The 25,070-nt window shown below is 43.4% G+C and overlaps 1 protein-coding gene across 1 annotated transcript in view; it reads left to right on the top strand.

The window, feature by feature from the left end:
- slc2a10 (solute carrier family 2 member 10) overlaps positions 1-9,731 on the top strand; it is a 67,463-nt gene extending 57,732 nt beyond the window's left edge. The window contains exons 5-8 of the mRNA XM_068048572.1: positions 1,317-2,741; positions 4,089-4,211; positions 5,730-5,865; positions 8,230-9,731. Coding sequence (XP_067904673.1) covers positions 1,317-2,741; positions 4,089-4,211; positions 5,730-5,865; positions 8,230-8,320 — 1,775 coding nt within the window. The 3' untranslated portion in view covers positions 8,321-9,731. The remainder of the gene's footprint in view (positions 1-1,316; positions 2,742-4,088; positions 4,212-5,729; positions 5,866-8,229) is intronic.
- Positions 9,732-25,070: the final 15,339 nt, after the last annotated feature.

Consider the following 25,070-nt stretch of genomic DNA (forward strand, 5'->3'; position numbering starts at 1 on the left):
CTTAAATTTAAACTCTAATAAGATTAACGCTGAGGGATATATGACGCGCCCATGCTAGCATGCATACACGATACACATATGCAAATAGGGACAGAAAAGAGCAGAAGAAAAAATAAAATGGAGAGGTTTGAGGTAGTATCTAAAAGGGGGTTTCTGTTTCCAGATTTCCAGATCACTGTAGAGTCCTTGATTGTAGACAGCTCTTACTTTTTGTTGTGGCCCAGTATTCGTCTTAAACCTTGTCCACTGTAGGAGATTTTTCTCTCTTGGGGTTCATATGCCGGCGCGAGCGAGATGAGAGCAGACAGGAGAGAGAAAAGTGTTTTCTGAGTTCAAAATTCTGTTGGAAGCTCAAATTTAAAAAACTCCGTCAGTGAGTCATGTGACTAAAACTGGTCTGACCACTTCTTCTGTGTAGTGGGGAAGCAAAAGACTGGATCCCTTTGTTCCAACACTGTCTGTTACTATGCAAATGCTTTTCCAGTCAGGGGCTTGCAATTTTAAGTTTTAATGTTCATATGGCGAAAGCATGTGTTCCTCTGTCTTGGCACGATGGTGGGGGGGGGGGGGGGGGTTGCCTGGCACTATGCTGCTTCTTATATCCTCAAAAAACTCCAATGTGTTTGTCAAACATGATTTCCCTTTCATAAATCCCTGTTGACTCTGCCCAATCCTACCATTATTTTCTAAATGTCCAGTTTATAACATCCTTTTTAATAGGTCTTAGCATTTTCCCTACTACTAATGTCAAGCTAACATTCATGTCCGAAATTCAGTCCACGAAGAAGTAGTTCCCCGTTTTCTCTCTCCCTCCTTTCTTAAATAGTGGGGTTACATTTGCTACCTTCTAATCTTGTGTGGCTCAGTGTCAAATTTTGCTTTAAGATGTTCCTGTGAAGAGCCTTACCATGTTATATTATGTTAAAGACTCCATATAAGTACAAGTTGTTGTCCTATAGAACTTTAAGTAACCTCTCTTAAGGTCCTTGGCATGGTTTAAGGGACCATTGTGACCTGGTTCAAGTTGTCAATTGTATATAGGTGGTGGGCATTAACTGAAGATTCACTTGTGCCCCTATTAAAAAGAAGCAGACAAACTGTGATCGTTGGAGGAGGAGGTGCATGTCTGTAATGTGTCTCTCTGGTAATAAATGCTTATAAAATAGTGTGTAAAAGTTGGCTCCTGTTCTATCCTTCACCTGCATTCTGGAATGTAACACAATATTTAAACACAATGGTTTTCAGTAGCTATCTGATTACTGCTTTAGGTGAGACCTGATGGTGGGTATTTTAAAAATGTTTGCTTTACATTTCAGGGAGGTTTTCGCATGTCCTACTGCTGTCATCGACGGTGTCCCTTCTTGGTGGACTGATTTTCGGATATGAATTAGGAATCATCTCTGGTGCTTTACTGCAGCTCAAGGAGGTCTTCAGCCTTAGCTGCTTGCAGCAAGAAATACTGGTCAGTGCCCTTCTAATTGGGGCTTTCTTCGCCTCATTGGTAGGAGGGATAGCCGTTGATTATCATGGGCGAAGAAACTCAATCATTCTGAGCACAGTATTGATGTGTGTTGGAAGCAGCATTGCCTTACTGTCTTCTTCATTCACACTGCTAGTGATTGGCCGGATGACAGTTGGATTCGCCATGTCCATTTCCTCCACAGCGTGTTGCATATATGTTTCTGAAATGGTCAGTCCTCACCATAGAGGCAAGTTGGTGTCTCTTTATGAAGTTGGGATCACAGTTGGAATCTTGAGTGCCTATGCATTAAATTACCTTTGGTCGGATGTAAGAAATGGATGGAAGTACATGATTGGCTTGGCCATTGGTCCAGCAGCTTTCCAGGGTATCAGTGTTCTCTTCCTTCCCTCAACCAACCATAGGGTCAAAAGCCAAGGTGACGATTCACAGAAAGTTCTGTTACAGTTACAGAATGGAGACCATGACAATCCCGACTCGGAGGATATTAATTCACCTCAAGGACTCAATCGACAGTACAGTTTCCTTGACTTATTTCGGTCCAAAGACAACATGAGAGCAAGATTGCTGGTGGCACTGGGTCTAGTGCTCTCCCAGCAGCTCACTGGACAGCCCAATGTGCTGTACTATGCCTCTACCATTTTTAGGTCTGTGGGATTTCAGAGCAATGCTTCAGCAGTACTGGCTTCAGTAGGACTGGGAATAGTAAAAGTCATTACGACTGTGGTTGCAATGGTATGTACTGATAAAGTTGGAAGGCGAACACTGCTGGTTGGTGGCTGTGTTGTAATGTCTGTGTCAGTCACTCTGATTGCTTTCTCAAGCCAGAGCATTTCAATGGAATCCCACCTGAGTTGCAGAGTCAAAGCCCAGGTTAATGGATCGTATCACATGTTAAATTCTAGTAGAACTTCCTCCAATCTAATTCTTCGGAAATCAAATCTAACATCCACCAATGAAAGTTTACTGAACATGAGTCAAACTTTGGCTTTATCTGTCGAAGGCAAACAGCATCTGACGTTTGATGAGGGAATGAATAACAGTTTGTTCAGTGAGCAGACAATTCAGTTCTTCAGTGCAATGGACTCTTTAACTAACTTGCACACTTCAGATGAAGGTTTCCGTTCAAGGAAAGCGAGGAGTCACAACACACAAACTCCAGTAAGCTCTACTCAAACCTCCAAACGATTAGCTTTAAATTGGATTACACTGCTTAGTATGATGGCCTTTGTCAGTGCTTATTCAATTGGGTTTGGTCCAAGTAAGTGTATTGCCATTTCTACTGTTTATATAGTTGTAAGCTGGTGTTGCTAAGTTACAGAATAAATAAATGTATAACTTGTTGAAAATGGCGGAGCAGAGTGGGGCTTGGCTACAATGCATACCAAAGATAGTTGATCACATACTATTGAAACTGTTTAAAAGGGACATTAGCTCAGATGAACTTAATCAAATTTGCAGTTTCACAGTATCAATGCTGATTTGTAGGAATAGTTGAGGCTGAGGACTCTTTACAGATATGATTACTAGACATTATTGAAATACTGATGATCAGAAACTAAAATAACTGTTTAATTTGATTTTAGTTAACCTTGTTCCTTTCCCCCTCTGTAATGAAGCTCTTTGAGAGCCTTGCATTTCTATAGTGCTTTTCATAACCACTGGATGTCTCAAAGCACTTTACAGCCAATAAAGTACTTTTGAAATGTAGTCACTGTTATAATCTAGAAATGCAGCAGCCAATTTTCACACAGCAAGCTCCCACCAACAGCAATGTGATAATCTGTTTTTGTGATGTTGATTGAAGGATAAATATTGGCCAGGATACTGAGGCGAACTCCCCTGCTCTTTGTTCAAATTAATGCCATAGGATCTTTTACATCCACTTGAGAGGGCAGATAGAGCCTTGGCTTAATATCCTGTTTGAAAGTCAGCATATCCAACAGTGTAGCCCTCCTTTAGTACTGCACTGCAGTAACAGCCTTGATTTTTGTGCTCTAAGTCCTAGAAAGGGACTTGAACCAAGAACCTTATGATTCAGGAGTAAGAGTACTACCAACTCAGCCACAGGTGGGTTTTGACAGATTGTCACAGATCAGTAAATCTCACTATCGTTTGTTAATGGTGTTTGTGGCTTTCTCTCGCTTTGCAACATGAAGATGCCTCAAAGATAGGAAATTGTGTTTGAGCAAATGTTACAAAACAAAAGGTAGAAAGTCCAATTGCATTACTACCTGTGGCCTGGTATTGGTGTGGATCTTGTCGATGGGAAATGGGTAGTGAAAGTGAGATGTGGGCGTGGTGGAGGGGGGATGGGCGAAGTCCCTGGCCTCCATTTGGTAGATGATGGGTTGTTAACATCTGTACTTCTGTGTAGTCACATCTCCCAAAGCTAAGTTTATCAGTCAAAATAAATCTTGAAGCTTCTGAAAAATATAAACAGCTTTGCACTGTCCATTGTAATAAGATTTGAGACCTCATTCTATAAATAAATGTATTTGTTCAGGGCTGTGTTTGCCAATTCTGTTCCCTCATTCCCTCATCTGTCCATGACTACAATAGCTGCAGCTGTGCCGCATATGTGACAAAAATTGCTCTAATTTTTCAGTGACTTGGTTGATTCTGAGTGAGATATTCCCTGCTGGGATTAGAGGGCGAGCATTTGCATTTTCCAGCAGCTTCAACTGGGCAGCGAATATAATTGTCACAGTCACGTTTCTGGATGTATTTGGTGAGTAAGAGAATACCTGTTTTTGTCTTGGGCCTTATGTCAAAATATCTCAAAAGAATTTGTGCAGAGTAAATGACTACTTTTGGAGTGCAATGACTGTTGCTACCCAGGCAAATTCAGCAACGTTTTGCAGCAGCAAACTCCCATAGACAGCAGAAGCAAATGACCAGTCAACCTGTTTGAGGGAAGGATTTTGGACGTTGGGTATAGTTCCATCCTTCGTAGAGAGCGCAGCAGATATTCTAATACAAGGCTTTGGGTGTGTTTTTCAAATTGTACTTTCTTATTTCTTGACATTCGAGTAGTTTCTGTGCCACAGTGCAGGAGACTTTAACCAGTTTCAGCACAAATGCAGGCTTTATTTTTCCTCTCTTTCCCAGTTTTGTCTCCACTTTTTTGAAGTTACAGATTCCTGCTGGGGTACAGTTTCACACAGCCCTCTATTACCTCAACCAAATGGACATTCTTTGTCTTTGAATGTGGTGCAAGCAGGCTTTTGAACCCCTCGCTTTCCAGCAGGAATAACTGGATAGTGAGCAGGGGCTGGGAATGTGGAAGTTGTCCTACTCCCTTGTCCAAGATGACTGAGGCCAATTGAGACACCACAGCTACTGCCCTGGTTGAGACAAGTTAACTCAACACAGACTGGGTTTCAAATCAACCACCTTTCGAGTGCAGCTCAGTTCCCCCCACTGGACGAGGCATTTACCCATACTTAAGATGTACAAGAATATGATTGTTTTGGAAGCACTATTAGTGAGATTTGCATATGATTCTACTCACAAACATTTATGTAATCTGTTAATATGTAAGCTTTTTGGAAATGTATTTTTAAAGAATTGTCAGAGATTCAATTTTAGCAAATCAGTAAGATTTAATGTTTAATCCAGGTCTATGCAATAAGATAGTGGAGGTATTTGCCATTTGGCTGATGTCAGCTTTTACCAATGGCAAAGATTAGTCACAGACTCCACTGCTGTTGTTTTCCGTTTCTGTGGTGAGTGACCTTGCTGCTAAAATGTATTTTCAGCAATCTCTGACAATTCTTTAAAAATACATTTCCAGCAAGTTTCATCCGTTGTTGTAGCGCTATACGAATGCATATATTTCTTGCTATATTTTTTAATATTCAATGGTTTTAATTCCTCAAATACTGCTGGCCGACAGAGAACCAATGCCCATTGGGCACGGGAGGCAAATGTACGCTGGATGTTTCTTATCTTCAAATAGAAATAAGAAAAGAGCCCACTCATGGCACAGAATCAATGTGGCTGGAGTTCATACTGTTTAGGACGAGAGTTGTCTTGTGTGTATGAGGAAAAAAAAAAATCAATCACTAGCTGGTTAAGTGTTAAATGTTTTGTTTTGTGTGATAGAGGAGTGACAACAGTAGAAAGCTATTATTGCTGGTCGGTTAAACCAAAGGGTAACTGTATGCTGTGTAGAAGCCAGTATTAACATTGAAAAATACTAAGACCCCACACCTGAAAAATGAACATCATCTTATTTTTTGTTCAGATACTATTGGCCTCTCTGGGACCTTCCTATTCTATGGACTGGTGGGATTTGCTTCTGTTGCTTTTATATGTCTTTGTCTACCTGAGACCAAGGGGCAATCACTGGAAGAGATTGACCGACAATTTTCTGCTAGAAGGTAAATTTATTTTTGAACTTTAAAAAAAAAAGGGGCCAAGGTAAAAAACATTCTACGCAAAGATGTTATATTAATGGCTTTGGATTGCAACTAGTAGTTATTTTTTGTGTGTATGTGTTTCAGAAGCAAGCATTAAGCATGGCTTATTAATGCATTTACTGGGACAGAATATATTGCTACAGAAAGCTTGCTGCAGGCATCCATCTCTTGGTGTAAAGGCAGGATATTCTGGATCACTCGCCAGCTCTTACAGGGGCCTTCAGTCTAGGTTAAAGTTGTAATATCCAATTACATTCAATCTTGATGCAGGAGGCTGTAGACTTATGTCACGCTACACTATGGTTTCCATATAGGGCTGTAGCTTGGATTATAGCTATTTTAATCCCATTACACTTTGTTTCCCATACAGGGGCTGAGTCTGAGGTACATTTTTACGATCCCATTAAACTGAGTTTACATTGCACTAATATCCATCGGAGCATCACTGGTTCCCAACGCATGGGTCTTAAAAGTTGGCTGCGAGCCAAAATTAAATTTGCTGAGAGTGGTGACTGGGAAGATCCACGTTTTCTTGGCCCCTGACTGTAGAAAATCACAGCACGTTTAGTAGTGGATGTCGCTGTCTGCATGAGATCTATGCAATGGTAGTAAGGGGGCTGCAGGCTGGATCAGAGCTGTGCAATTTTATTCCATATTATCCCACACTGAAGATAACTGGATTACTGCTATATCATCTCCTTAGACTATGTCTCCATACAGTGGGTTTGCACTTGGATAATTCTGTCTAGCCCTCTGACATTGTATTACCCACACGGGGCCAATGTTGTATAACTTCACGGCATTTGGTCCTGATGCACTGGATTAAATCTCACTATCTCCAATATCTACAAAGGCTGCAGCCTCAGTTAAAGCTACTCAGAAGGACCAAAGCTGGGGTAAAACTTTACTATCCTATTACATGGTACTGTCCATGCAACAGGCTGCGGGATAGATTAAAATCTGACCATATTGTCTTATGTACAAATCCACAGATGGATCAATGCTGATCCCGTTATAACATGTCCAGAAAGTTGGTTTGTATTGGTATCTGGACAGTCGCAACTTTAGTTTTGGATATAGATTTTCAGAACTGAGCTATGAAGTGACAGGGAAGTCCAATTGTAGGGCAGATTGAAAAGTTCTCGTTCATGATTCGTAGCTCTTAAGAATGGAAAAGATGGGATTCATGTAGGCCAAGTGTAAGCTGCAGAACTGAAGTGTGGCAAAGGGGAAACAGTTGGAGGGAGGGAAGGGTTTTTCCACAGCAACCATTTGCTAAATACCCTGGAGAGGAAGTCAGCTTCATGACTAACATGTCTCTTTGCTGCAGTGTCTCACATAAGGACCTGAATGGAATGGTAGGTGGTGTGTAAACTTAGCATATGGAGTTGGGACTGAACATTTGGAACATCAAGGTAGCTGGCAGTTTGCGAAGTGTCCTATGTAGATTCTACTGCCATATTGAAGGCGGATGTCCGATATATATAGTTGAGAATTTGCAGCACTGCTTCTGAAAGGCATTACCTGGAGGTTTGAAGTGAGACCATGGACTTATCCATCCTGTGCTTGTTTGCTTGATAGCAAAATATTGTCACTGATACAATATTTCAAACAATTGTAAGCTGTGACTTAAAATTCTGCATGTAACTGAAGTATTACAGGGGTACTTATAAATAACAACATCTTTTAACACTATTGAAAACGTAAAGGTATGGCCATGCTCAGTGACCGACTGGATAAAGGCTCCAAGTGTTGTACTAAACCGTACAGAACAGAAAATCCCTGTTTTGATTCTTGGGTGGTGCTGAGTTAGATGATCTAATTTGGCGCAGCAGTGGGATTGTTGAAATTGATCTCAATGCTCCTGGGCTAGAGAAGGGAAGAATCAAATAGGGTTCTTGCCGCAGGTCACTAGCTAGTGAGCCATGCTTTAAAGTGCAGTGCATGGAGGTTGGGTGAGAACAAGATCAAGCTTGATTGGGGTGCCTTTTGTAAAGAAGTAGTCCACTGCTATCCCCTGTCTCTGCTCATGCATGGTGAATGGGTCATTGAGTGAGGTGCCAGGCTCCAGCTGGTGCCCATTGAACTAACATGAACTGGTATCTTTGGGAGAGAAAGGGGAAAATTTGGTTTAAAAACCTTAAAGATATATTAAAAGTTTGCATAGGATTATTAATGTTCAGAGATTTTAACCCTCCCAGTTCCTAGTCTGTAATGTTGCTTGTTGCACAGGAGAGGTTGGAACTGAGAACATTAACCCCTAATAAATGCTGAATTCTTTCACCAAAAGTTACATTTCACATCTTAGCTGTACTTATTTTCTAGAGTCTCAGAAGTGAGATGCTGCTGTCTGAGTACCAGCAGAAGAGGAACATCAGTGGGTCGTTACAAACGAGTTGATGGTTTGTTAATTTAGACTACAGTGCTCTCGATATTTTTTTTAACAGACTCAAATGTGATAATACTAAGAACAAAGAACAGTACAGCACAGGAACAGGCCATTTGGCCCTCCAAGCCTGCACCGATCGTGATTCCTGCCTAAACTAAAACCTTCTGCACTTCCGGGGACCGTATCCCTCTATTCCCATCCTATTCATGTATTTGTCAAGATGCCTCTTAAACGTCGCTATTGTACCTGCTTCCACCACCTCCCCCGGCAGGAAGTTCCAGGCACTCACCACCCTCTGTGTAAAGAACTTGCCTCGCACATCCCCTCTAAACTTTGCCCCTCTCACCTTAAACCTATGTCCCCTAGTAACTGACTCTTCCACCCTGGGAAAAAGCTTCTGTCTATCCACTCTGTCCATGCCGCTCATAACTTTGTAAACCTCTATCATGTCGCCCCTCCACCTCCGTCGTTCCAGTGAAAACAATCCGAGTTTATCCAACCTCTCCTCATAGCTAATGCCCTCCAGACCAGGCAAAATCCTGGTAAACCTCTTCTGTACCCTCTCCAAAGCCTCCACATCCTTCTGGTAGTGTGGCGACCAGAATTGTACGCAATATTCTAAGTGTGGCCTAACTAAAGTTCTGTACAGCTGCAGCATGACTTGCCAATTTTTATACTCTATGCCCCGACCTGATGAAGGCAAGCATGCCGTATGCCTTCTTGACTAACTTATCCACCTGCGTTCCCACTTTCAGTGACCTGTGGACCTGTACGCCCGGATCTCTCTGCCTGTCAATACTCCTAAGGGTTCTGCATTAGACCTTCCAAAATGCATTACCTCACATTTGTCCGGATTAAACTCCATCTGCCATTTCTCCACCCAAGTCTCCAACCGATCTATATCCTGCTGTATCCTCTGACAATCCTCATCGCTATCCGCAACTCCACCAACCTTTGTGTCGTCCGCAAACTTACTAATCAGACCAGCTACATTTTCCTCCAAATCATTTATATATACTACAAACAGCAAAGGTCCCAGCACTGATCCCTGCGGAACACCACTAGTCTCATCCCTCCATTCAGAAAAACACCCATCCACTGATACCCTCTGTCTTCTATGACAGAGCCAGTTCTGTATCCATCTTGCTAGCTCACCTCTGATCCCGTGTGACTTCACCTTTTGTACCAGTCTGCCATGAGGGACCTTGTCAAAGGCTTTATTGAAGTCCACATAGATAACATCCACTGCCCTTCCTTCATCATCTTTGCCACTTCCTCAAAAAACTCAATCAAATTAGTGAGACACGACCTCCCCTTCACAAAACCATGCTGCCGCTCGCTAATAAGTTAATTTGTTTCCAAATGGGAGTAAATCCTGTCCCGAAGAATCCTCTCTAATAATTTCCCTACCACTGACATAAGGCTCACCGGCCTATAATTTCCTGGATTATCCTTGCTACCCTTCTTAAACAAAGGAACAACATTGGCTATTCTCCAGTCCTCTGGGACCTCACCTGTAGCCAATGAGGATGCAAAGATTTCTGTCAAGGCCCCAGCAATTTCTTCCCTTGCCTCCCTCAGTATTCTAGGGTAGATCCCATCAGGCCCTGGGGACTTATCCACCTTAATACTTTGCAAGACACCCAACACCTCCTCCTTTTTGATAATGAGATGACTGAGACTATCTGCACTCCCTTCCCTAGGCTCATCATCCACCAAGTCCTTCTCTTTGGTGAATACTGATGCAAAGTACTCATTTAGTACCTCACTCATTTCCTCTGGCTCCACACATAGATTCCCTTCTCTGTCCTTGAGTGGGCCAACCCTTTCCCTAGTTACCCTCTTGCTCTTTATATACATATAAAAAGCCTTGGGATTTTCCTTAATCCTGTTTGCCCATGACTTTTCATGACCCCTTTTAGCCCTCCTGACTCCTTGCTTAAGTTCTTTCCTACTGTCTTTATATTCCTCAAGGGATTCGTCTGTTCCTAGCCTTCCAGCCCTTACGAATGCTTCCTTTTTCTTTTTGACTTGGCTCACAATATCCCGCGTTATCCAAGTTTCCCGAACCTCGCCAAACTTATCCTTCTTCCTCACAGGAACATGCCGGTCCTGGATTCTAATCAACTGACGTTTGAAAGACTCCCACATGTCAGATGTTGATTTACCCTCAAACAGCCACCCCCAATCTAAATTCTTCAGTTCCTGCCTAATATTGTTATAATTAGCCTTCCCCCAATTTAGTACCTTCACCCGAGGACTACTCTTATCCTTATCCACAAGTACCTTAAAACTTATGGAATTATGGTCACTGTTCCCGAAATGCTCCCCTACTGAAACTTCGACCACCTGGCCGGGCTCATTCCCCAATACCAGGTCCAGAATGGCCCCATCCCTAGTTGGACTATCTACATATTGTTTCAAGAAGCCCTCCTGGATGCTCCTTACAAATTCTGCCCCATCCAAGCCCCTAGCACTAAGTGAGTCCCAGTCAATATAGGGGAAGTTAAAATCACCTACCACCACAACCCTGTTACCTTTACATCTTTCCAAAATCTGTCTACATATCTGCTCCTCTACCTCCCGCTGGCTGTTGGGAGGTCTGTAGAAAACCCCCAACATCGTGACTGCACCCTTCCTATTCCTGAGCTCCACCCATATTGCCTCGCTGCATGACCCCTCCGAGGTGTCCTCCCACAGTACAGCTGTGATATTCTCCTTAACCAGTAATGCAACTCCCCCACCCCTTTTACATCCCCCTCTATCCTGCCTGAAGCTTCTAAATCCTGGAATATTTCGCTGCCAATCCTGTCCTTCCCTCAACCAAGTCTCTGTAATAGCAACAACATCATAGTTCCAAGTACTAATCCCAGCTCTAAGTTCATCTGCCTTACCTGTTATACTTCTCACATTGAAACAAATGCACTTCAGGCCACCAGTCCCACTGTGCTCCTCAACATCTCCCTGCCTGCTCTTCCTCTTAGTCTTACGGGCCTTATTTACTAGTTCCCCCTCATTTATTTCACTTGCTGTCCTACTGCTCTGGTTCCCACCCCCCGCCACACTAATTCTAAACCCTCCCGAGTGATGCTAGCAAACCTCGCAGCCAGGATATTTGTGCCTCTCCAGTTTAGATGCAACCCGTCCTTCTTGTACAGGTCCCATCTGTCCCTGAAGAGATCCCAATGGTCCAGATATCTGAAACCCCCCCCCCTTCTACACCAGCTGTTCAGCCACGTGTTTAGCTGCACTATCTTCCTATTTCTAGCCTCACTGGCACGTGGCACAAGGAGTAATCCCGAGATTACAACCCGAGAGGTCCTGTCTTTTAACTTTCTACCTAACTCCCTAAACTCCCCCTGCAGGACCTCGTCACTCTTCCTGCCTATGTCGTTGGTACCGATGTGTACCACAACCTCTGGCTGTTCACCCTCCCCCTTCAGAATGCCCCCTGTCCGTTCAGAGACATCCTTGACCCTGGCACCAGGGAGGCAACATAACATTCTGGAGTCTCTTTCACGTCCACAGAAGCGCCTATCTGTGCCCCTGACTATAGAGTCCCCGATAACTATTGCTCTTCTGCGCTTTATCCCTCCCTGCTGAACAACAGTGCCAGCTGTGGTGCCACTGCTCTGGCTGCTGCTGTTTCCCCCTGATAGGCCATCTCACCCAACAGTATCCAAAACGGTATACTTGTTCGAGAGGGGGATAGCCACAGGGGATTACTGCACTGACTGCCTGCCCCTTCTAGCGGTCACCCATCTATCTGCCTGCACCTTGGGTGTAACCACTTCTCTAAAACTCCTGCCTATGATGCTTTCTGCCACCTGCATGCTCCTAAGTGCATCCAGTTGCTGCTCCAACCGATCCATGCGGTTTAAAGTGAACAATTCTTTGAATTTGAAACCTGGTGTCAGAACGTTAACCATGCATTGAAGGCAATATCCCAGAAGTGTCAGAAGGCGAGCGTCCTGCTCCTTTACATCAATTGTTTTCATACCTTGATGATTGCAAGATATTCCTTCAGAGCCGGCAGTACATTGACACATTGACAGGTTGTGCTTTGAATCACCTGGAAAATAGCAGAGAGGAGGGCAAGTATTTCCTGACGGGAAGGGAGAAAAAATTGGAAGGATGGATCACCCTGAGGCACTCCTGTTGCGCACTTCCTGGCTGCCCAGTTGTGAGCAACATTAGCAGAGGCCTAGCAATGGGCTGCAATTTAGTGTTTTTACTTTACTGTGCCCATTGATTAAGGCAGCAGTCTGTCACAGGGAGGCCTAACAAAGGGATTAAAGGGGATTAAACAAGACTTCGATGAAGGTGCTAGAGTCTTATTTACGATTATTAATTTTTATCTTTAGGGAGATATAACCTCTAATTTATTTCAGATTCCCAAAGACCATCATTTTCAGTGCCAGCCAAATATTGACAGCTTTGGGTGCTGGAAAATGCATTTTGATTCATTACTGTATTTTCTTTCCAAAGCCCTTTTCTTGTTAAGTGACTTTGCTGTGCAGCATAACTCAGCTGAGTATCGTACAGCTTTCAGGCATTTCCCCAGGTTACAGTGTATGAGGTGTGAATGAGTAGCCCCAAAGTGATTGTCACTGATTTGCCCTTCCTTCTTGTTGGAAAGCATATGGTCTCCACTTACTGCTACCATATGACGGTCAGCCAGCCCTTGGAGCTCATCCTGGGGGGAATCACAATTGAGTCCGCAACCTGGTGCTCTATGGCACAGTGTGTTGGTGCTTCATTTTAACATGGTTTCTAAAATTTGAAAGTATAAGTATTAACAAGAAGCACATATTGAATCCTGGCACTATGGGCGTTGCAGGGAGCAACAAATGGATTTGGCATTGGGCCCATGGATTTTTCAAGTATTTTATGCCTGACCTCTAACCTAGTATTCTCAATATGAGACAGTTGTGCAATAATAGCTATTTATTTGAGGCTTTACCAGGATGTGGGTGGGTGTGTGTGGGGTGGGGTGGGGGGGGGGGGCGTATATTTTAATGTTTTAAATTGATCTGTGCATAGACAAGTGCAAGTTACTTCTAAGTGTGGTTACATTTCTTCTGTACTGTGCTCTGATAAACTTTACATTTCTGTTGTTGGTACATTCTTGTTATTTTTTGTATTCTTCGGTCTCCACCACAATCATTGTTCCCTAGCCACCGTCTCCATCCGTCTCCCTGACAACTGTCTGAGGCTGAACCAAACTGTTTGCAATCTTGGTGTCATATTTGAGCCCGCGATGAGCTTCCAAACACCTATCCATGCTCTCATTAAGATTGCTTGCTTTCATCTCTGTAACACTGCCCGACTCTGTCCCTCCCTCAGCTCATCTGAAAACCTCATCCATGCCTTTGTTACCTCTAGACTTGAAAATTCCACCTTCTTCCATGTTCTAGCCTCTGTAAACTTGAGGTCATCTAAAACCTTGCTGCCCAAGTCCAAGCTGACACCAAGTTCCATCCAGCCATCATCCCTGTACTCACTGACCTACATTGATTCCTGGTTAAGCAACAGCTTCATTTTTAAATTCTCAACCTTGTTTTTAATTCCCTCCATGGATTCACCCCTCCCTATCTCTGTAATCTCCTCCACCCACAATGCTCAAAGATGTCTGTGCTCCTCTAATTCTGGCCTCTTGAGCATGCCCTATTTTAATTGCTTCACCACTGGTGGCCGCACCATCAGCTGCTCAGGCCCTAAGCTCTGGAATTCCTTCTGTAAACCTCTCCGCCTCCCTATCTCACTTTCCTCCTTTTAAGACACTCAAAATCTATCTCTTTGGCCAAGATTTTGGTTATCTGCCCTAATGTTTGCTAATGTGGCTCAGTGTCAAATTTTGCTTTACACTGTTCCTGTGAAATGTCTTGGGATGTTTTTATTGTGGTAAAGACGTTGTTGTAGTAGTAGTGAACAATTTGTAACTGGCATAATCATCGGATTTTTTTTCCTGTAAATTTAACCCTTGCTTCTCCTATGGCAGGGAGTTTTGATGTTTAACTTATGACTTCACGCAATCACAGTTTCTGTTAGGAGTAAGTATGTTTACCCATGTAGTCTCTGCTCCAGGTGGGAAATTGATAATTGGAAGCAAGAGGGGAAAATACCATAGGAATTCATCAAAGGCTAATAGATATTGCTCAAGCTAACAGCCAGGTATTCATTTCCTTTAGTAGCGCTGTTGTTAATGCTTTCACATAAATTTCCCAAAGGCACTGAGTCATGGAGGGGGTTATGGTTCCTTGGGTCCTGGCCACCTACTCTACCTCTTCATGTGTGACCATAAACAAGCTGTTGGTTGGTGATTATGGGGGAGCATCGTACCGAGGTCCACTGCTAACTTCACTTGATGTTCATACCTTACACACAACAGATAATCTGGATACATTACAGATATGGGCACACCATCCAAATTAACACATGTATGAGGCTTATTATAGGCTTCTGCACACTGTCCACAAGAAAGGGTAGAAAAACAAAAAGATGATGCAGGAACACAGCAGGTAGAACAGCATGAGAGAAAGATCACTTAATGCTTTGGGTGTAAGCTGTCATCAGAACCCAGAGTTCTGGTGCAGGGCTACAGCTGATGAAGTTGTAACTGTTTCACTTCAGAGATGCTGATCAAGCTGCTGTGCATTTCCAGAATTGCTGATTTCATTTCAGTTTTTCCTTATTCAGTTTTCCTTCTAGCCAAACCTTGTGCGTATGTTCTTTCCAAATCAGCAAATACTCAGGAATCTATTCTTTTCAACACACCCAACCTGCCAATTGTGTGTGTGTGTGTTGAGTAAAGTAGCGTTAGACTTTCGGGGTGAACACATGTAAGAGATGCCAAGTGTTTTAAGTTCCTCTAGTAATTTCACTGATGGTGTCTCGCTGAGACATTGGCAGTTTGAAATGAAAGCAGTGTTGAGCTCAAAAATGCTTTGTAAATAAACATTTTACTGTGTACCAGAAATTCATGTTCAGCATTAATTCTATTCCTAGGTCAGTTCGACTTAAAATTTAGATTTATGTTCGTATTTCAGAAAACTTCCAGGGATCTGCATTCCAGTACATAGGACTGAGACATGCATACACCCTGCTTGTAACAGCTGAACAAATTTATTGTTCTGTAGGTGCAGTTTGCAAGCGTAGTGCAGTGAGACAGCTTCATAAAAATTAAAAAGTGGAATAGCTTGAGTAGGATCTAGCACGGCCCATAACTACATTTTTTAAATGCATCGTGTCCTGCTTGACAGATGGCACCTCCATTAGTTTCAGATTATGTTTAATTGGAACATCTGTTCAAAGCAGTTGGCTGCATATTTTCAATGATTTCTTATGGGTGGTCTCTGGGAGGGGGAGGGGAGGCGAGCATAAAAGGCCACTATAACAACACTGCAACTTCATATTATAAAGGACTTGCTGAATATATTTTCCAAGTATGTATTTTATGCTGTTTAATAAAAGAATGAAAATTTGAGTCCTAATGTGTTCTTTTATAAATGATAAATAAAACTGACTCAAGTTTCTGATATTCAACCTCTTCAGCTGTGAAGAAGGTGTCTTGATTTGATTTAAAGATCCTTTTACATTTTGTTTTTGGCTGGCCTGCCTCTTTTCTACAATTCTCTTTATATATCTATTCCAAAAATAGTCACCATTTGCTACCACAATTACATAGAGATAAATAATTGTTTTCTAAGGCATATTTAGTTATGCAAAAAAATTTACAATTTTTTTTTATTTCTGTGTTGTCTACTGGAATATTCTCTGATCTAATTTATCCACTTGGAAAAGCATGACAGAACTCAACTAGTGGCCCTCGTTATCTCTATAACCTGCTCCAGTCCTACAACCCTCTGAGATCTCTGCACTCCTCCAATTCTGGCCACTTGCATATCTGTCTTCAACTGCCTAGGCCCTAACCTCTGGAATTCATGCCCTACGCCTCTCTACCTCTCTCTCCTTCGATGCATCCCAGAACCACCCCTTTCACCAAGTTTATGGTCACCTATCCTAATATTTAATCATGTGGCTCGAAGACAAATTTTGTTTGATAACGTCCTGCGAAGCAGCTTGGGAAGTTTTACTATGTCAGAGGTGCTATGTAGGTGCAAATATTGGTGTTGTAAGGGCATGAGTTTGCCTCAATCTCCTGATCTTAGAAGGAGACAATGAGTAGAATCCAGGCCTGTCCTCTATGGTGGGAGAGGAAAAATTGGGACAGTGCCTCACTGTGACTTGACGCATTTATATTATGGATTAGGAGCATCAATACCAGTGCTTCTCTCAACTAATGAATAAGAAATGAGAATGCAAAGTTGTATAAGGAAAGGCCAGTCAATCTACTGAGGCCAATCCTTCCTTAAACTCTCCACAATATATTTTATTCCAACCTATTTAATCCCTTCGGGATAGGTTTTGCAAGTGCTTCTCTGACCCCCAAAGGCAAATCGGGTGAAACCTTAGACTATAATTATCTAATCTGCATCCTACATTAATCACCTTTGAACAGTTGCTTTCTGTGTATGAAATTTGCCTGGATCCAGCATCATATTCATCATACAACACAGAAGGAGGTCATTCAGTCCCTCATGCTTGTGCTGGCTCTTTGAAGGCTATCCAATTAGTCCCACTTCTTCACCATAGCCCTGTAATTTTTTTCCTTTTTGAGTATTTATCCCAATTCACGTTTGAAAGTTATTACTGAATCTGTTCCACCGTCCTTTCTGGCAGTGCATTCCAGATCATCATAACTCTGTGTAATAGCAGCACAAAAGAAATTCTCCATATTTCCCCTCAGGTTCTTTTGCCTGTGTCCTCTGGTTACTGAACCACCTGCCAGTAGAAACAGTTTCTTCTTACTCTATCAAAAACCCCCATAATTTTGAACAACTCTATTAAATTGTCCCCTTAACCGTCTCTGTGGTAAGCAGAACAATCCCAGTTTCTGTAGCCTCTCCATGTAGCCTAAGCTCCTCCTCCCTGGTAAATAAACAATATTTAAAGTTTTTCGTAGTTCAAACAAAAAACTCCAAACATCACTTGAAATAGAACCCAGGGAAAAACCAGCCTGTGAGAGACTGGGGAAGTATATAATGCCTGGCAGTCTAGTGATCTAGAGGCTCTGCATCTGGATCCATGTCAGTCTGTGGTTATGGCAGTGAATCTCTAGCAATCAAGTGACAGTTAAGAATATGGGTTACACTATCAATAGAGGAAGGGCTTAGTGTTCCCTGGCATTCCAATGGCAAGTGTTCATCTGATCATTGGTGTGTATATCTGTTACTCTGGTGCTTTATGTTGGTACGCGTGTACGTCTGGTTAGAAACATAGAAATCACCTGATTTGCCTTTGGGGGTCAGGGAACCACTTGCAAAACCTATCCCGAAGGGACTCGATCGGTTGGAATAAAATATATTGTGGAGAGTTTAAGGAAGGATTGGCCTCAATAGATTGACTGGCCTTTCCTTATACAACTTTGCATAGAATCATAGAAATACAGCAGGGAATGAGGCCATTCGGCCCATTGTGTCCCTGCCTGACAAGCAGCCATCCACCCTAATCCCTCTTTCTGGTTCTTGGTCCGTAGCCTTGCAGGTTGCGGCACTTCAAGTGCATATCCAAGGACTTTTTAAATATTATGAGCGTTTCTGCCTCTACCACCCTTTTAGGCAGTGAGTTCCAGATCCCCACCAGCCTCTGGGTGAAAATATCTCCCCTCAAACCCCACAAAACCTTCTACCTATTAATCTAAGTCTATGCCCCCTGGTTCCTGATTGTTTTAAAGCTTTATCAAGACTTGGGTTTAATGGAAGCTTCTGAACCCACAGAATGAATAAACCTGAACACTGAAGTCATCAGTAATCTTATCAAGAACCAACATCAGTGACTTGTCGAATATAACTTTTCAAATCAGAACTCAAGAAAATAACCCTAGGTTAAACATTTACAGTCATTTGAAGCAATAATCTTCATGTCATAAAAAATAATTCCTCTGCCTGACTTCATAATTAAATGAATGAAGATCATTCAAATATTGCTCAGATTGTTTGGAACTTGGAGCAGTTTCTGTTTATTTTTCCTAGTTCTTGCAGACATATTTTGGCCGATGAATTATTTCTGGTGTTTATTCAATATTGCATGAAGGTCGCTGTTATGTTTGATTAAATGTGCTATTTAAGTAATCACAATTCAGACTAATTTCGACCATTAGAGGTAGCAGAAAACATTTATAGCCACTACTTCCTCAACTACACAGATACTACAAATCAGTGGTCTGTGATTTCCAAGTAATTTTATTTATTTTTCCAGCAACTCCATGCCCAGACTAATTAACTTTGGGTGTACGGTTCACCAGTTTGAAGTGAGGACTCAGGAATAATATTATGACACAATGTTGGAACTCTGAAATAATATTTTTGTGTTATTTACATCAATAAACTTCAGCAGATCGGTGATAGTAGTTCTATGATTGGTCTAAAAGATGAAATGCCGTCTCTTAGAATTGCATGAGAGCTTAGCTGTTTGATTCATGCCTGATTTACGTGTTTCATGAGGCCTAATATGCTGACCTGCAGGACTATGGGTTTATTTAGGCTGTCCCTTGGCAAGGGAAGCTTCCTCTCTCTTCTAATCTTTCCCTAAGGAGAGATGAATGAGGAAAGACTCAGATACTCATGTGGTGAAAAAGAAACACGCACTCCAAATGTTGGTGCAGAGGGTCAAACCCAAGGAACATCTGTGTTAAATGAAGCCCTGAGAGAAAAATAAGGCCATATTGCCATTCTAAACAGCACGCTGCAAAACATATTCTGATTTACAACACAGAAAATTGCACACATACTGATCTGCAGCACAACATGTAGTATGAATCCACTGCAGATACCACTCTCATCTACAGTATTGTTTACTGTGCACCCTCACTGATCCAGAATAGAACATTCTATACAGAATGCATAATAAGTTAGAGTAAAATACAAATTGAACGCTACAATATGTTACAAAATGCACGGTGATCTGCTACAGAGCAGGCTGCAATGGCTAGTCCTGTCCACAAGAGAGCATACTCGCCAAACTCATGGTCATTTACAAGTAAGCATTATTGACAAACCATCATAAATTTACAACAATATGTACGGCACATGTCCCAAGCTAATTTAAATATTTGAACAGGTAACTGGATATAATTTTTAAGTAAATTAAGCAGTAAACCAACTCACAAGTTATACTGTCACTTTTAAATAGACATAAAGTGGCTTTAGATATGTATTAAGGTGAAAGTAATGGTTGGACTTGGGACTTTTACTGATGGGAGAACACAGATGCTCCTGCCTGTGCTCTCATTACATTAAAATAAGCAGCTGCCAGAGGGGGCGGAGCTCAGCCCTCCTCAGTATGACACGCAGCACTGTATCCTAGAAGTATATTTTGTGCCTGCCTCACTGAGGGGAGTACTCAACAAATGCTAATCTGATAACATAGGTTAGAAATGATCATTGCTCACGTAAACAGCCAAACACTAAAAGTGTTCAAATAACATGCCTCTCCCTGCTATCAGCAGAAGCATTAACCCATTTACAACAACCAGATTGACAGCTCCATTAAAATAATAGACTCAGGAATGCCATACAAGCATGCTAAATATTTGTTGGTTAATATTGCCCATTGCCAATAAGGGCGGCACAGTGGCGCAGTGGTTAGCACTGCAGCCTCACAGCTCCAGGGACCCGGGTTCGATTCTGGGTACTGCCTGTGCGAAGTTTGCAAGTTCTCCCTGTGACCGTGTGGGTTTTTGCCGGGTGCTCCGGTTTCCTCCCACTGCCAAAGACTTGCAGGTGATAGGTAAATTGGCCATTGTAAATTGCCCCTAGTGTAGGTAGGTGGTAGGGAATATGGATTACTGTAGGGTTAGTATAAATGGGTAGTTGTTGGTTAGCACAGATTCAGTGGGCTGAAGGGCCTGTTTCAGCGCTGTATCTCTAAATAAAAAAAATAATTCCAGCCTTATATCTGTGGCATAACTGTAGCCTCCTGCTGAAAAACAGTAAACAAAAAAGATAAGAATTAATATTAGGGATGTTGTAATTTTCTGTAGTTTGCAACAAGTCTACAAATGACGCAGGAAATAGACCATTAACTCAGTCTGGAGGCTGCATATTTTTCAAGACATTATTCTTTTTAGTCACTGAAATGTCTCAATGGGTAATAATATTGAAAACAAGTTCTTAGTAGGAACATAGCTGCAAAATAATACTGAAATCTTGGATCTGATATGGTTTTCAATTTGTTAACTTCTAATGAATTTACTTTGAACAGTAGCGCAAGCTGAAGTAGCGTGTAAAAAATTCGCTCAGCACTTGCAAGTTAGTGGTTCATCTGAATGTTAAAGCAATTATGTTTACAAAATGTTTGGGGTTGATATTATGCACAAGGAATATCTGAGCTCTGTCTACTAATTTAAATACAAATGCATTGGATGTAGTTGGTACATCAGGGTGTGGGGGGGGGGGTGCGCGGAGAATGGGCTGGATTTTACCTTAGGCGGACGGGAATTTGCCACCGACATAAAAGTCAGTGGCGAACCCACTTCCGCCTAGCCACGGGATCTGTCCTGCATTTTAAGGGTCCCCAGGTTTTAATTGTCCTGAGGCGGAACTTCCACCCGCTTGAGGGAGGAAGTCCCGTCTCATTGAGCTGCCAGCTAATCAGCGGGCTAGCAGCTCTTAGTCCCAGCAGCACCACCTGGAGCGGTGGCCACTGCTGGGACTGCAGCCCAGCCGACCAGATGGAGCCAGGAGACGAGGTAAGTTGGGCATGCCTCACCAGGGAGATCGGTCCTTCCCTGGTGAGGCTGGAGTGGTCGTTTGGGGGAAGAGGGTGTCTTGGGTCCTGGGGGTGGGTTGGGAGGCGGGGGTAGCCCTCAATCGGGCACCCTGTGCTCAACTGCCATGGCCCCCCCTCCACCAGCACGCGGAAAGGCTGGCAACTATCGCTGGGCGGCCTTTCACATCCCCAGCACGCTTACTTGCCACGAGTAAAATACCCATGGAAGCAGGCGAGGGCCCTTAAGTGGCCACCTAAGTGCCTTGATTGGCCTTGGGCGGGCGGGCCATTTCCCACCCCCCCCCCGCCCCCACCACTGTAAAGTTGACTGGAGGGGGGAGCGGGGCGGGTAGGCCTCCCAGAGCCTCCCGCTCAATTTTGCACCATTCCCACACCACCATCCGACCCTCTAGGATGGTGTAAAATTCAGCCCAATGCCTACAGAGAGATCTGCCAAGGGCCTCGACACTGGGAAGCCCTGGCCCGATACTCTCGGCAGTGGCGAGGCCTCGTGGTGGCCCCCACGCCACTCGGCAATGGGACCAAAATTTAAATATTTAAATTTAGATAAATTAATGAATTAAATCCTTACCCGCTCCTGCTGTCCATTCTGATGCCATATTGGTGACGGCAGCCGGCGCTCCCGCATCTTCGGATCGCCGTTCGGAGATCCAAGCACTGGTGGGGACGGGGGAGAAGTTAAGTATTTCAGTGCGGGAGGGGGAGCGGTGTCAGTCTAATCTGATTGGTGGAGGGGATGGTGGGAAGGGGTTGAAGTTAAAAGTTTGTGATCTTTTGTGGGGGGGAAAGGTCAGGTACACAAGATAAGTATTTATGGGGCGCAGAGGGAAAGGAATGAGTGTATGCTAATTGTGGAGGGGGGGGGAAGAGGGGCTTGAAACATGTATTTATTTAAAATAAATTTTAATGGACTATCGCTTTAAAACTTTAAAATGTAATGATGAGGCTCGAAGCCCTTTAAAAATGGTGTTGGCGCCTGTGCAGAGGTGCCTGATGCTGTTGCTGGGCCGGATCGCCCGTCCCCTCCATGTCATTGATGGGGGAGGGGGGGCGGTCTGGCCATTTAAATGAGATGCTGCGTTTAATATCACGGTGGCTCTGCGAGGAGCACGGACTGCCATAGAAAACGACGGCGGCAATGTAAAATCCAGGCCATAATGTTCCCTTTCTGTCTTGCGTTCTGCTTTTACAGTTGTTCTTGGCTTTGCTAAACCTCCCCTCGTCACATAAAAACATCCCATAGTAAACCAATAAGGGCAGAAGTACCACCATCTCCATTATGATACTGGTATAAAAATATAAGAAATTATGAAGCAAGTAAAGGCTATTCAAACCCATTGAACCTGCACCTAAATTTAGATCATGAGCAATTTGCATTGGAATGTACTTTCCCTAACTTCTCTTGAGTGAGTTGAATAACTGTAGGGGAATCTTTGAGTTTTCAAGATAAAACTCTAAGATTTCTTCCTGATTCCCAAACACAATTAAGAAAAAAACACTTAGATATTAATCTAACACTGGTTGTACGTGTTGTAGTTTGCAGTGCGCCAGTGGTCTGTTGAACTTGCACCGACATTACATCATCATCAGGGAAACATCAATATAAAGGTCATGGATGGGTTGGCTATACAGACTGATATTTTAAACAAAATAAATACAAATAGCAAAACACCCAAAATTAAATTAAATGGTAAGATCAGGGGAAACGTCGCAGAGCATGCCATGTGTTATACAACGGTCAGGGAGCATAGTAGAATCATACAGCACAGAAAGCCATTCAGCCCATCATGCCTGTGCTGGCTCTTTGAAAGAGCTGTTCCATTAGTTCCTTGCTCTTTCCCCCAAGCCTTGCAAATGTTTCCCCTTCAAGTCTTTATCCAATTCCCTTTTGAAAGTTGTTGTTGTGTCTGCTTCCACCACCCTTTCAGGCGGTGCATTCCAGATCACAACAACTTGCTGAGTAAAATAAAGTTTCCTCATGTTGCCTCTGGTTCTCTTACCAATGTTCAGTATGTGTACTCCAGATTTACTTGGGCACAAATTAATATTTTAAATGTTGTTGAATGCTGTTGAGTGATATTGTGCATCCTGGCCCTCTGGATGACAGACTTTACCATGATCTATTCCCCGAGTCACCAAGTAAATGGTTTATATTGAAATAATGAAAAAAGATCACAGGTTTCGCACATATGGATGAAGCACAGGCTCCTCAAGGCAGCAAAATGAGCAATTAGGAGAACACAAACTGAAGTTTCCCAGCAGTTCTAGAAAGAAAGCCTACATCTAGGGACCCGAAACCTCATAAGATGCTAATACTTCCTGCTGAGAAATGTCAGTGGAAGATGATGGTGAAATATTTGTTGTATGGTCCCTATTTTACATGTAATGGTTTGACTGTGGGATTAGGCAAAGCCCAGCTCTACCAGGATACTTCAAGTGCCTCCCCTTAAAAGGCAACAGTGCTAAAACTACCAGGAATTAGAAAACAAAATGAACAAAAATAACAGTATCAAATCAAAATATTAAAACTGGGGTCAAATTAAAACAAAAATTGAATGCATTGCCCATTGGTCACAGAAGGCATCCAATGAGTAGGATCCAGGCATCAAGGAGACACAAAGGGTGAGATTCTACTGGCCTCCGGGTGGCAGGCTAGGAAGCAGGGGCCGGTAAAATGCCAGGGAGCCATGTCGGGAGGGCTCCCCGATGCAGTGCTGCTGCAAGACATTTTACCAGCAGTGGAACAGAAGCAGCTCAGCTGCTGACTGGAGGGGGGCAGCCAATTTAGCCAATGAAAAGCCCAATTATGGGCCATCTTCCCAGGCTGCTGGCATTCTGCCAGTGGCAGAGTGGTGGGCAAAGTGGCACCCCCCCCCCCCCCCCCGGCACCCCCGCCACATAGGGAGGCTACCAGTTGCATGGAGGTGGCTTCCCAGCAGCTTCCTGGGTGGGACATTGCATCCTGAGGCTCGTTGGCCCCGGCAGCAAAGACCGCCGCTGCAGCCCTGTCGCTGCCGCTGGAAGGGTTAGCCCTCCAGTTGCTGGGGCCTGCCTATCTGGCCCTGGCAGAGATGACAATTCTCTAACTCCCCTGCAAGCGCACCTCAAAATGAAGGTGCCGTCTCGTTCACCTTGCAGCCTCAGCAGTGGGCACCTCTCTCGGTGGCGCTGCTAAGGCTGCAGAGTTGCCGGTCCTCTGATTGGGCTGGTAGAGTGGACAGCCAGCCCACCATCCTTAATTGGACTTTGGGCCTGGTGGCGGCCAATTAAAAGGCTGCCACCGGGAAGGTTGCTGCTGCGGTCCTACTGCCCGCCTGCGCGAGCTTGGGACCCACATATGGTCCTGATGTCGGGACTTACCACCTTCCAGGAGAGTCCCAGCCTAAGTGTTGGTACCCAAGGGTCACCTGGGCACGAACTATAATTTGAAACTTGGGAAGGAGTCAGAAAATTCTTGGCTAGTAATCCTGAGCATCCTGGATCTGTGGATATCAGTGTTGGCTAGGACTAGGAACAAAGCCCCTGAACTACTTGCCCTGTCCACCGAATGTGGGAAAGAAACAGGGTTAGGAAAAGCTACACTAATAATATAAAAGTCACCCCTTCAAGTAGTGAAGGAGGGTTGCAGCCTCTGGAACTAAATATAAAGATGCAACATGGACACCTCATTGGCACAAGTGTGGAAACAGGGAATGGGTCCGTATAATATATCCCACTCCCAGTACCAGCAGTACTGATAAAGAAGTTTAATATAGGGTCTTCCATTGGTGATGCTTGTTTTCTGAAGATGGTAACACCTAGGAAATGTCCTGGCAGGGAATAAAAGTGAACACTTGGTTGTGTGGTTTCTATTTTGTGTTAGGCCAGCTTGGGTTGAGGACCATATGAACATAGCTCCACAGGAACAGACTCAAGAGCCTTACCT

This window comes from Heterodontus francisci, chromosome 16, assembly GCF_036365525.1.
Source record: "Heterodontus francisci isolate sHetFra1 chromosome 16, sHetFra1.hap1, whole genome shotgun sequence".
NCBI lineage: Eukaryota > Metazoa > Chordata > Chondrichthyes > Heterodontiformes > Heterodontidae > Heterodontus > Heterodontus francisci.